At 30.4% G+C, this 12,745-nt stretch overlaps 1 protein-coding gene across 3 annotated transcripts in view; it reads left to right on the forward strand.

Annotated features, from left to right (window-relative positions):
- The window catches only part of SUCO (SUN domain containing ossification factor), an 86,475-nt gene that overhangs the window by 49,681 nt on the left and 24,049 nt on the right, over nt 1-12,745 (forward strand). For 2 of the 3 annotated variants that reach the window (XR_012489006.1, XM_074308366.1), the window contains exons 8-14: nt 1,023-1,147; nt 2,884-2,951; nt 6,632-6,739; nt 7,568-7,673; nt 9,949-9,969; nt 10,219-10,274; nt 10,745-10,836. Coding sequence is in view for 2 of the 3 variants with exons in the window: in XM_074308366.1 (XP_074164467.1) it covers nt 1,023-1,147; nt 2,884-2,951; nt 6,632-6,739; nt 7,568-7,673; nt 9,949-9,969; nt 10,219-10,274; nt 10,745-10,836 (576 nt within the window). In the remaining variant the exon portion in view is untranslated. The remainder of the gene's footprint in view (nt 1-1,022; nt 1,148-2,883; nt 2,952-6,631; nt 6,740-7,567; nt 7,674-9,948; nt 9,970-10,218; nt 10,275-10,744; nt 10,837-12,745) is intronic. The other variant, XM_074308367.1, reaches the window with a different exon arrangement.

Genomic DNA, 12,745 nt, shown 5'->3' on the forward strand with positions numbered 1-12,745 from the left:
AGAACATTTTATAAAATCAAGAGATGTTATATAGACATTTATATATAGCATTAGAATTTTTTCTTGTATGCTATGCCATGTTAAGTGTAGGTTATATGATTTAATCATAGGTGGAATTGTTAAGGTTTTGTTGTTGTTAAACTTCATTCTAAATATGTTTAGGGTTTTGATTTGTTGTGCTTTTTTTTTTTTTTTTCCTCCCACTTTGGTAATACAATGAGCATGAATTAGTCTTTGGCATTAGAATTGGGTAGAAGACTACATTCATTCAATGAAATATTGTAAGAATAAAAATGATAACGTGTGTGCCCCCATTTGACTAGCTTTTTCTCACTTCACAGTTGTTACTTCCTTGAATCTTTATCTTTTTCTTATTGAACTCATACTTTGCAGTTTGAATTAACAATAAGATATGGTTTTGATAAATAGTTTTGATTTAAAATCAGCTAGTCTAAATATATTGGTTGTATACATACTGTGTACACATGTGTCTGTATAAAAATTGACTTTCATTGTTATAATTATGTTTGTTTTTCCTGCTATATTGACAGAGTAGAAAGTCCTAAGTGTTATGTTAAAGAATTCCTTGAAAATTATTGATGTTAAGGTCACACATGTAAACTGCACTATTTCTCATGAGTGAAAGGTTAATATTATACAGAAAGACTTATGTCCAATGTTTCCTAGTGGAAAAGTTGAAGAGCTCATATGTAAACTACCTGATAGTAGAATTTGTTTTATTTAAGATAATAATGGCTAACGTTTATATAGAACCTATCATGGGCTAGACATTGCTAAGAGCTTTACATTCATTTCATTTCTTCTAGATAGGAGGTAGATTATTATCATTATAGAGATGAGGAAACTGATGAAAATAGAGGATCAATGACTTGCCCCAAAGTACCATATGCCCATTCCCTCAACACCCTTTCTATTACCTCTCCCCATAATACATACGGATTACATGTATGAGGCTATATGAACTTAGGTCTTCCAGACCTGTTAATAATGTTTATCCACAGGTCAGTCAATGCATCCATCATCCAATGGTGGTCAACATTCAACCAAGAAGGTCCAGAAAAACCGGAATAATTATGCTTCAGTAGAATGTGGTGCCAAAATATTAGCAGCTAACCCAGAAGCCAAGGTAATCTTTTTAAGAAATTTAAGTTTCTTAAACTTTTAGATTAAGTTAACAGTAATCAACACAGTTACGTGGTTATATGACATTCTCTTACTTTTCTGCTTTTTATTCCTGTCATGTGTTATTACAGTCCAAGTCTCTATTTTGTGATGTAATGTTTAGTTTTTTTCCTTTCTCTCCATTATATATTTCATTCTTAATTTGTGTCTGGAGTGCCAGTCCTACATCACCACCTGCCTCCTATACTTTAAACTGGGTATTCTGTAGGCATCTCAAACTGAACATGTCAAAAACAGAAAATAGTATCTTTTCTTTTAAACCTTCACCTCTTCTGAACTTTGCTATTTCTAATCAGGAAACTACCATCTTTCTCTTCCCTCAAGTTTATAACCTCACCATTATTCACTATTCCTTTCTCTCCTCACTTTAATCAGTTGTCATATGTTGGTATTTCTACCACCTTGCTTTCACATCCCTTTCTCACTATTCACACAAATAGCACCTTTATTCAAGCTGTTGACACGTTTACCTGGACTTTTGCACACACACACCCTCCATTGGACTCTTGAATCTCTCTTCTAATTGACATAGAAAATGAGGTGTTTTTAGCACAGTTCCTGGCATATAATTGGCACTATATAAATGCTTATTGACTTTGCTTTCCTTCCCCATCTTCTCTACAGTTGCCAAAGTGGTTTTCTTTAAGTGCAAGCTCGGATCATGTCTTTTAGATTTCAGTAACTCCTATTTAGTTAAGGAAAGCTTTTGCAAGTAGGTCACTACTTATCTTTTTGATTCATCATTATTTTCCTTCCCATATTTTGCAGTCTAGTTATACTACTGTGATTTTGCTCTTCCTAATAGACAGCACTCTATTTCCCATTCTTTGTGCCTTTACACTGCCTGACTTCTTTTATATTTGCAATACTATACATTGCTTCTTCCCCTGCCTTATAGAATTGCCTATAAGACTCCCTTCTGTATGAAACTTTTCCATATTTCCTTTGATTGTTAATGCCTTCCTACCCTAAACTACATTTTATTTATTTTGCATGTACTTATTTTATGCCTCTATATACACACATGTTGTCTTCCTTGATAAGAGCTTTTCAGATAGGGATTATCACTTGTTTTTGGTATTTGTATACTTATCGACAATGACTGACACATCAGTGTTTTATAAATATACTTGTTGAACTATTTGAGTCTTGACTCATAATTGTATTTTTACATAAGATAGTTCTTTTAAAACTTTTTACATAAGAGTTCAAGATAAAGTGGCAAAGTTTTTTGTTTTCTTTGAAAATTAAGCTGCCATACATTTTTGTACAATTATAAGTTGTACAAAGTGGTGGTACACATTTTGTACCACTTTGTAAGTGATAATTCCATATGAGATTTTAGTGATTTCTTTTTTAAAAGAGGTGACATTATAAGCTGTAATACTTAATATCTAAATTATTTCTTTAAATAAAAGCTGGCCCTGAGTTTTAAGGAACAAATACTTATGTGTTTCTTTTGAGGTAGTTATATAACCTACTAGTTTTATTTAGTTTCATTTCATTATTTTTGTAGATTTTAATGTGCTTTCTTAAGTTAACTACTTGAGGAATTAAAATATGGAAAATTGAGGAGAAATTGAAAATGTGGAAAATCAAGAAATGTATAATTGTTCAAAAATACTTTTTTCTTTATTTTCCTTTTGTAATTCCTTTTGTTATTATCTTCTTTTTATATAGAGCACATCTGCAATTCTGATAGAAAACATGGACTTATATATGCTGAATCCATGTAGCACCAAAATTTGGTAAGTTTGAAAAACATAATTATATTTCTTTATAAACAAATTTTTATATTTTTAGGCCTATCATCAGAGTTAGGCATCTTGGTGATCGCAAGGTTTATTCTGGCCAACTATTTTATCTGGTTCCTAATCACATTGCTCATGCATTCCAACTAAGTCTAGAAAGAGCTATATTTATTTATTTTTAACTCAAATGTATAACCTGTAATGTATAACTTAACAGTATCTCCTCTTTCCGCAGTAGGGAACTGGGTGTATAATTAGGTTGGTTTTCCTAAATTGCTTTTCATACCTTCAAGTGCTATATATATAGTATACATGTTAGATGTTTATTATTATGGCGCATATATTTATTCATTTTACGTTAACTTGCACATGCTTCATCTTCTTTAAATGTATTTTTTAAATCTAAGTTGGTATGGACTTTGTTGTACATTTTCACTGATTTCTATGGACAATATCCCATTTTCTTTTCTCATTAGAATTGCTTCTCTTTGGTCTTCAGAATTTCATTCTTTTGATTTTTCATCTATTCCGTGCTGGCTTTCCTAGAAAAAATATTAGATCATGATATCTATATGTTTTTTAAATCTGCCTTCCATGATTTTGTATTTGTTTTAAACTATTCCTGACTTTTTTCTCCTTGTCTTGTCACAAAAACTGAGATAGTCATGGTTTCTTCATTATTGATGAGAATAAGATCCAGAGTACCAGTTTCACTCTTGGCTTTGCTTTTTGAAGAATGAATTTGTTTTCAGGTTTAAAGACTTCGCTAGGGTCTCTTATTTTGTAAGAGGTGTAAATTATTAATATCAGGTTGTTTCTCCATCATTTTCCTTAGTTTATTTAGTATGCATAAGTAGAATAAATGCCCAGTAAGGGATAGTATTTTCAGTTTCAGATGTCTCCTCCATTACTGAGCATAACCTTTTGTACATAATTGGTACTTAACTGGTTATTAAAATGAAATTTCTGATGTAAATTATTTTTGCTGTAGATTATGCTCCCATTAGAGAAAACGGTCATGGGAAATATATCTTGATATGCATGTGGACTTCTTATCAATGGCATCCTTGGGATATAAACCTAGTAGTGAAATCTCTTGATCAAAGGGTATGGATTTTTTAGTCACTTCATTTGCATAATTCCCATTTGCTTTCCAAAATTGTGTATCACTTCACATCTCTGTCAACAACGCAGCAGTGTGTCCATCTTTTCATAGCTATTCCCATCTTTTATTATTTTTTGCCAGTTTGCAGGATATCAGATGAAACTGCAGGGTTCTTTTAATTTGCATTTCTCATAGAAGTGATTTGGAGCATTCTTTTATATGATTGTTGAAATTATTTTTTAAAATTGTTCAAATGCTTTGACTACTTATATTAGGAGCATTTACTCATGTGTGTATGCATACACACATGTATATATGTACATATGTGTACCATACACATATGCACATGCATATACACATACATAAGTACATGCTGTACCACTATTGGAGAAATTTGACCTAAAGTTTTTTTTTTCCCCTATTCAGCCACTTAACTGCTTAACTTTAGCAAAATTTTACTTGCATCAAGGCTTTTTAGGAGTTAATCTTTATCTTTGTAATTGCCTTTTGTCTCTTGTTTGACTAAGAATGGATCTATTCAGCTGTAAAAAAATGTATGATTTGCTTTTCTCTTCTAAGTTTTTTATGTCTTGGTCTAAGATTTCTTCCACAATGATACACACACACACACACACACACACACACACACACACACACACACACACACGCATATTTTTTTCCCCCTAAACAGGGAGTTTTCGGTTTTCTAGTATAGTTTAATGGTTAGTTGTTGAGTACTTTTGTTTCTGATTCTCCCTTCTGTAATCTATTCAGTCTCTCTTTTTAAAATAAGCATCAGATATAGTTTTCATTGAATTCTTTGCTCATTCATATCTTTTTTCTTATTTCCCTTGAATAGTGTAGAGCTTTTCTTTTTCCTTATGAATTGTGTTATCATTTTAATAAATCCTATAAAATATCTCTTTGATAATTTGATTGGTATAGCATTAAAAGTGTAAATTAACTTTTAAGTAGTAATTGTTACTATGTTGTGATAATCACTAATGGACACTGTAGTATTCTTCCAGTTATTAAAGTTCTTTACAGCTTTACATTGTATATATAGCTTTATACAGGAATAAAGCAAGGATACCCATTGTCCTTACAATTATTTAATACTATTCTGGAATACTAGCAATATCAATAAGAAAAAGAAATTTATTGTAGTAAAAGAAGAGCTAAAATATTCCCTATTTGTTGACCTAAGAAAATACTAGGGAATTAGTAAATATACTAATTGAGACAATTAGCTAATTACTTTATATGCCATATCATTTTGTTTCATTTGTGGGCCCAAAAAAGAGTATAATCTATCCTTAATAAAGTTCCAGTATCTCAGAATAAAGCATTTAATCTTCTTGTTTTCTTTTCCTTATTTTTTCCAAGTGACAGTATTCTTTGCTTAAATTTAGCCAGTATCTCTTAGGCACATTTCTTCAGAAGATTGCCTTGCTCCATTTTTTTTTAAAAACATGGTTTGTTTTTTTATCTTACAAGATAAATTATCCTGTAATTCTTGTTACTGAACTGGGTTATTTTGAGTTGAATATTTTTGAGATCATCATGGTGATAATCATTTTAAAATTAAATTCATTTTTCAGATTATTGATAAAAATATTAAACAGTAATTCCTAAACAGCATATTTTAAAGTTAGATTTTTAGCCATCTATTGCTTCTATTCATTAGCCATATATTGATATCAATTAAGTTCCTCTATAATTGTTTGTGTATATATATATATATATATATATATACATTATGTATATTATTTTACACATTTAAAAAATATTTTTCTCAGACTCTTGAAAGGATCCATGACCCAAGATGGAAGAACCTAATTCGAATTTGCTTAGGGTTTCTCAGCCATAATATATTAGTGGTAGGGCTTGAGCCTAGATCTTCCTGATTTTCCTAATTCTCATGTTCCATATTTTTCTGTAATTTTATTATAAGTTCCTATAGGTTAAAACTATGATTTAATATTTTTTTTTTATTTTTGTACTACATGTTATCTGAATAGTAGCTAAGCATATAGGAATTAGTTAGAAATACTGTTGAATTTTTGTTATAGCAGGCAAGACATATATGGCAGAAATATTTTCAAATATCTTTCAAGAATGTCTTAAATATAGAAACTGCATACATTTTTAGATATCTGAAGTTTTGATTAGCATTTTCAAAAGTGGATTAGTGGAGTCTGCTTATTAAACTGTTTAAAAATTAATTCTGTAAATAATTGTACACATTTAAATTTGTTTTAAGGAGCATTTTCTGGAGTTAGTGCATATATTCCAAGGAAAAAGAAAAGGCTTTTTTTTTTTTTTTTTTTTTTTTCTGTGAATTAATGGACTTCATGGAAAAAGAGTTAAGGGTTTCAAAAAAAACTTGGTGATTAGCTTTCAACCTAGTAATTCTCTTCAGCTTGGTTGCTCTAGGTGCTGAAAATGACTTGCTAATAAATGTGTACTTTATTATAGTTTTTTATTCTAAAGAAAAAATTCAAAATTTAAAATAATTTAATATTGTATTTTGATAATCCTTTCATTCAGATAATTTCAATTTTTTTTAAAGGTTTGTTATTGAACTTTGTGAGCCAATTCAAGTAAAGCAGTTTGACATTGCTAATTATGAATTATTTTCATCTACTCCTAAAGATTTTCTGGTGTCTATTAGTGATAGGTAAGTTCTTTTAAAAGGTAAATTGTCACTTTTTACATTGCTTTCCATGGCCAATACCTCATTTTATAAAAAAGTCATAATTTTGTATAATGAGATTATTTCTAAAGTATATGTAAATTGAATTTTTTGTTTTTGCTCAACATTTCTTCTCTTCCCTCTTCTCACATATTCACATATAACACCAAAACCACCTACTCATACATGTATGCTAATGTCATTTCAGTGTAATTCAGTACACTTTTATTAAGCACCTTCTGTGTGCCAGCCAGTGTTATAAGTACTAAGGATACAAATAAGAAAAGTGTTCTATGCTCAGCTCAAGGAGCTTATTATCTAGTGGGAGAAGACTGCACATAAAAGGAAGTAAGCCTGGGGGAGTTGAATACCATGGGATTTGATATCTGTGCAGGTGAAAACAGGTAGAACTACAGGTAGAGAGTAATGTCCTATGTTTTCTTGACTCTTCCCATCATCGCCTTAATGATTACAGCTCTTTTTAAATGACCCTAGATTTATCTTATTCTCATCCTTTATAGCTATTTAGTAAATTCATATTGTCCAATAACTATTTCCCCATTAAAGGAACACTTTCCAAACTTTGTTATGAGTTCTTTAGCAGTGACTATCGTAATATTCGAAAAGAAGATTTCTAAGACAAAAAAGTTGGCATGATTATACTAACCTCAATCAGTGTCAGCTTGTATGGAAGAAAAAACTAATGACAAAAACTTGATCTGTAGCTTGTAGCTCATGACACAATATGCTAAGTAATTATTTCCACCTCCCTCCCCCCTCCCCCACATGTGTGTGGATGTGTATGTTTTCCAGATATCCCACAAGCAAATGGATTAAATTGGGCACTTTTCATGGTAGAGATGAGAGGACCGTCCAGAGTTTCCCTTTAGATGAACAGATGTATGCAAAATACGTCAAGGTAATAATTAGTAATAGAATGTTAAAATTCAGTATACATGACAAAGTATGCAAGGTATTGATCATTTAATTGAAAAATTATTGCTGTTTTGTGGGCAAGCTGAAAGCACTAAATGGGTTGATTTTGTAATCTCTGAGCTTATCAAAGTGGCAAATTTGTATTTTTTTTTCCAAGGTTGCCTTTTCATAGTTCTGCATCCTATATCAATATCGGAAAATAATTATCCAAGGAAATTTATTATGCACCATTGCATAATGCCTATTATCTAAATTCCTCTTAATCTTACTCTTACATATTTTGCTCTTAATCATAAGGCAGATGTTTGTAATCTATTAGGACTTGAAACTTAAGATTCTTGCAATTGCTTAAAAGCAGCAAGATTTTAAACTGTCTTTTTCTTCCACCTAATTCTTTAGATATTTGATTTAGAGGTCATTGGAGCACTATCCTACTGTAATAAGTTAAATGAAATGCTATTGTGTGTGATGATTTCTTAAATGTAAAAATATTAAGATTTCTAAGATATTTAAACATTTAAGCAGGAAGAAATTGTTGCAGAACTCATAGTCTAATGTATACAAATGAAATATGTTAAATGTAGAAATCCTACCTTTGTTGTTCAACTTTAAAGGTTTTTTTTCTTGTTTTTGTTTTTTTTTTTTTTTTGTTTGTTTGTTTTTAATGTCCCTTTTTCATTCTCTTCTATTTAAAGAAGTAAAATTTAGAAGTTGATTTGCGATAACAACTTTGCATTTTCTCCCCTTTTCTGTCCATAGCTGCAAACTTTGAAATCGCTTGTTATGGCTACTTTAGAGACTTTTTTTGGAATGGCAGTTGCATTGATTACTTCTACTCTTTTAATAATTTATAGCTAGCTAATGATCTTGTGGGTTTGACTATTTGCTTAGCATGCATTTAATTGGCATCTTCAGAAGGGTAAACTTGTAGTATTCATAGGCATAGTCTAAAGTTACTAAGTTTTTTTTTTTTTTTTTTTTTTTTTTTTGTCTGTTTTTTATCTGCTTTGGATATTGTTTTGAAGCAGCAATTCAATTTAAGCAAAGGCTTGATGTGCTTGTTTATTTTCATTGCTTATGTTATTAAATATAGAATTGCATTTTTAGGAACATAAATATAGTTTTGTTTCAAAATTTATTTCCCAAGTTGATTAGTCCTTAATAGATTTATCCCCTTTTCATTATGAGGATTTTGGGACATTTTTGATTTTTATTATTTTTGCAGAATAAGTTACCGATGTTTTTGAGTTATTGGGTCTAAATTGTCAGAATTAGTTACTCTGGTTCTCATTCTGTTTTAATCAGTTTCTTATATTGTATACTTTGTGCAGTGGAAAGAACATTGTATTTGGAGTCAGAGCACCTCATTTCAAATCCTACCTTGAATACTGAATTATTCTGCCTTTTCCAGGCCTCAGTTTTCTGATCTATAAAATGTATTTGAAATTCACAACTTGAGGTCTTTAAAAAAATCTATAATCTTAAAGTCACGTTTAATTTTCCTTAACCTACTAGAAGTTCCAAATTTGGGAAGCTTGTAAAATTGTTCTTTTAAAACATTTTTTTTTTTTTTTTGTGTGTGTGTGCATATGTAGTTATATACCTTCCAGTATCACCAATATTTACAATTACTAAATGATGTTTAAAGGGATACATACTTGTCATATTTTATTTAAAAAGTGGTATTTTATCTTCTTTGGCTTTTGTAACTTTGATTGAGACTGTTTCTTTAAAATAGAATGACAAGCTATGTAGTTAATCTTGCATGTTAGGACAGTGAACTTTTACACTATATATGTGTATACTTGTGGAATATAGCTAATGTAGTAAAAGTAGCTGTTAATTATTTCATTCTTCTGTTCTATTAACTGATTAAAATATATTTTCCACTTATTTTGTGCAACTAACAAATATTAATGAGATTTATAAATATCATAAAATTTCAACAATGTGATCAGTAAAGATCATTTTAACTAAAGTTACCAAACATTTGAGATTTTAGAAAATGAATTTTTTTTCCTTTGATAAGAGGCATAGACATATTGTTAGATTATATTTATAAATAGTAATGATAAAAATAAAAGCTATAGTTTTAGTTTCTGCTCCGAATCTGAGAGTACTACAACTTTATCCATTATAATGCATTTCTTTCTATACTTTCTCCATAAAGTGTAATTTTAAAATATTTAAAGTTGCTTTTTAGCATGTTATCTAGACTTTGTACTGATATCTTTTTCTTTTCCTTTCTCTTGCTTCAGATGTTCATCAAATACATAAAGGTTAGAGACCTTCTCTTTTGGAATGTTGAATGCATAAGCTTGGTATATTGCAGCTCACCATCTAAATGCATGGCATATACAAGTTTCCAAGCCTCTCTCTGTCTTCCCCTCTCTCTCTCTCCTATTTTCTCTCTGGGAATGTGTAACTTGTTAAAATATTGAAAGTATAAAAGTTGAATCTGTTATCTTAAATTGTAATAAGATTGAACATTTCTGGATTTCCATTGTTTAAATACTTTTATTCTTTAGGTGGAGTTGGTATCACATTTTGGATCAGAACACTTTTGTCCATTAAGCCTTATAAGGTACTGTGCAAAATGTATATTCTGGGAGAAAATTAAACACTAGGTTTATTTCACAGAGCTTACAATCTTAAAAATATTTTAAAATTAATTTTAAAAATCCTAACATGTTTATTTTAACTGCATTATTTAAAGAGAATTCTTTCATATTTGCATGTATAGCTATATAGCTATAGTTAGTTAAACACTGTTACACCTAGAATTTTAAGAATTTCATAAAGTTTGAGACGTCAAATTAATTTTGGGGCAAGATTTATGTTTTGCTGATTAAATATGATTTGGAAGAAATTTTAATGTTGATGTATTCAAAATATTTTAGATTTCAAAGTACCTTTTGCATTTTTGTTCAGATTTGAAATTTTAATAATAAAAAACTTGCAAAAGCTTTTAATTGTCAATATTGACATCTTTATGTAGAATAAATCTTTTTTATGTAGAAAGTATATGCATACATATGTGTTTGATGTTTATAGAGTATTTGGCACTAGCATGGTTGAAGAATATGAAGAAATTGCTGATTCTCAGTACCAGTCTGAACGACAAGAGTTATTTGATGAGGACTATGGTAAGTATAAATGATGCATTTAAGCATTTTGCTTGCTCTTTTTGTGGAAGCCAAGAATTGGAAGATGAATACATACCCATCAATTGAGGAATGGTTGAACAAGCTGTGGTAATTTTACTGTTCTCTAAAAAAAGATGAACAGATTGATTTTAGAAAGGCAGGGAGAGATTTACATGAACTGATACTGAGTGAAATAAGCAGAACCAGGAATACATTGTACACAAAACACCAAGAATTTGTGATGATCAACAATGAAAGATTTGCTTTTTCTCAATGATTCAGTGATCCAAAGCAATCCCAATAGGTTTTGGACAGGAATTCCATCTGCATCCAGAAAAAGAACTAAGGAAATTGAACATAAATCAACACATTCCATGTTCACTTTTTTTTCTGTTTTTTTTTTTTTTTCTCCCATGGTTTTTCCCTTTTGCTCTGATTTTTCTCTCCAAACATGATTCATAAAGTAATCTATATTAAAAATGAATAAATTTACCAGGAAAAACCAAACTAAACCAAACAAAACAAAAGCATTTTGCTTTTCCTTTAATACAATATTTCCTTGTAACTTAAAAAAGTATTTAGTAATAATGGTTTTTACAGTTTTGGAACATAGCCAAAATGTATAGCTTCAAAATGGCCATTTTTAACATCAGTATAACTGGTGTGTTTTGTTGAGTAGTTTTTTTCACTTGCATATTAAATGCTATTTCTTTACTTTCTTGATTTTTCTTCATGAGCTGTGTGTGAGGTACAGCTAAATTAAGTAGCATGCACAGTCTTATGGCTAATTAGGCCTGCAACCCTTGAACCGTATCTTCAGTGATGTATCAGGAACTTAAGTTTAATTCTAAATGCACTATTTGTAATATTTCATAATTAACTTTATAACTTTCACTTATCTACTTAACCTCATTGGGCAGTATTTTCTTTATTTACTTTTGACATTTATAAATAAAAGGGAATTAAACCAGATGATCTGAAAGCTCCCTTTTAAATTTTAAGTTCTGTAATTGTTGCAAATGTTCCACTGCTTACACATATTTTTGTAACCCCAAAAAAGTTTGTTTTTCACTATCCATATCATAACCTTTACTTGTAATTGTATCCCAAGGTTCTGTTCTGCTTCATCTTCTCTTCTCATTTCACACCTTTATTACTTGGTGACCTTACTATTTATCTCTAAAGATAATCACAGGTCTATCTAACTCTTTTCTTGAGTTTTTCACACATCTCCAGCTATCTTTTGGACTTTTCAGCCTCGATATCCCATAAGTGCCAAACAAAGTTTTTCCCTCCTAACTTCTTTCCAAACTTTTTTGTTTTATTAAGAATATCATCTTCCCTGAGAAATAAGTGCTATTATGACTTCTTTGCTTTACAGATGTGGATATTGAGGCAAACAGAGATTAAGTGATCTTCAAAATCACACAGCTAATAAATGACTAGATTTGAATTCAGGTTTTCCTGACTCCAACCAAGCCCAACACAATCCACTGCATCTTCTAGTTTCTTTCTAGTCACCTAGATTTGCTGTCTCAGTATTATCCTCTACTCTTTGATTAACTTTATCCCAAGCATTCTATCTCCAAACATTTATCAGATCTTGTTATTTCTATCTCTTTATCTCTCCTACCCTTCTCTCTTTGTCTCCTTATATTATTGTCCCGCTAGTTAGTTTCTTATTGCCCCCACTAGATTGTGAGCTCCTTGAGGACAGGGCCTGTCTTTTGCCTTTTTTGGGGTGAGGTATCCTCACTGTTTAGTACAGCCTGGCACTGGTGTTTCTTGGTAGTTACTAAATGACTTTTCATTTGTGTTTTTGTAATAGTCTACCTTCCACTCTATATTCCACATAGCTACAAAAGTTATTTTCCTAAAGTGTATATGTTTGGCCTTATTGCTTTCTTAT

The sequence above is a fragment of the Sminthopsis crassicaudata genome, chromosome 4, assembly GCF_048593235.1.
Source record: "Sminthopsis crassicaudata isolate SCR6 chromosome 4, ASM4859323v1, whole genome shotgun sequence".
Classification (NCBI taxonomy): Eukaryota; Metazoa; Chordata; class Mammalia; order Dasyuromorphia; family Dasyuridae; genus Sminthopsis; species Sminthopsis crassicaudata.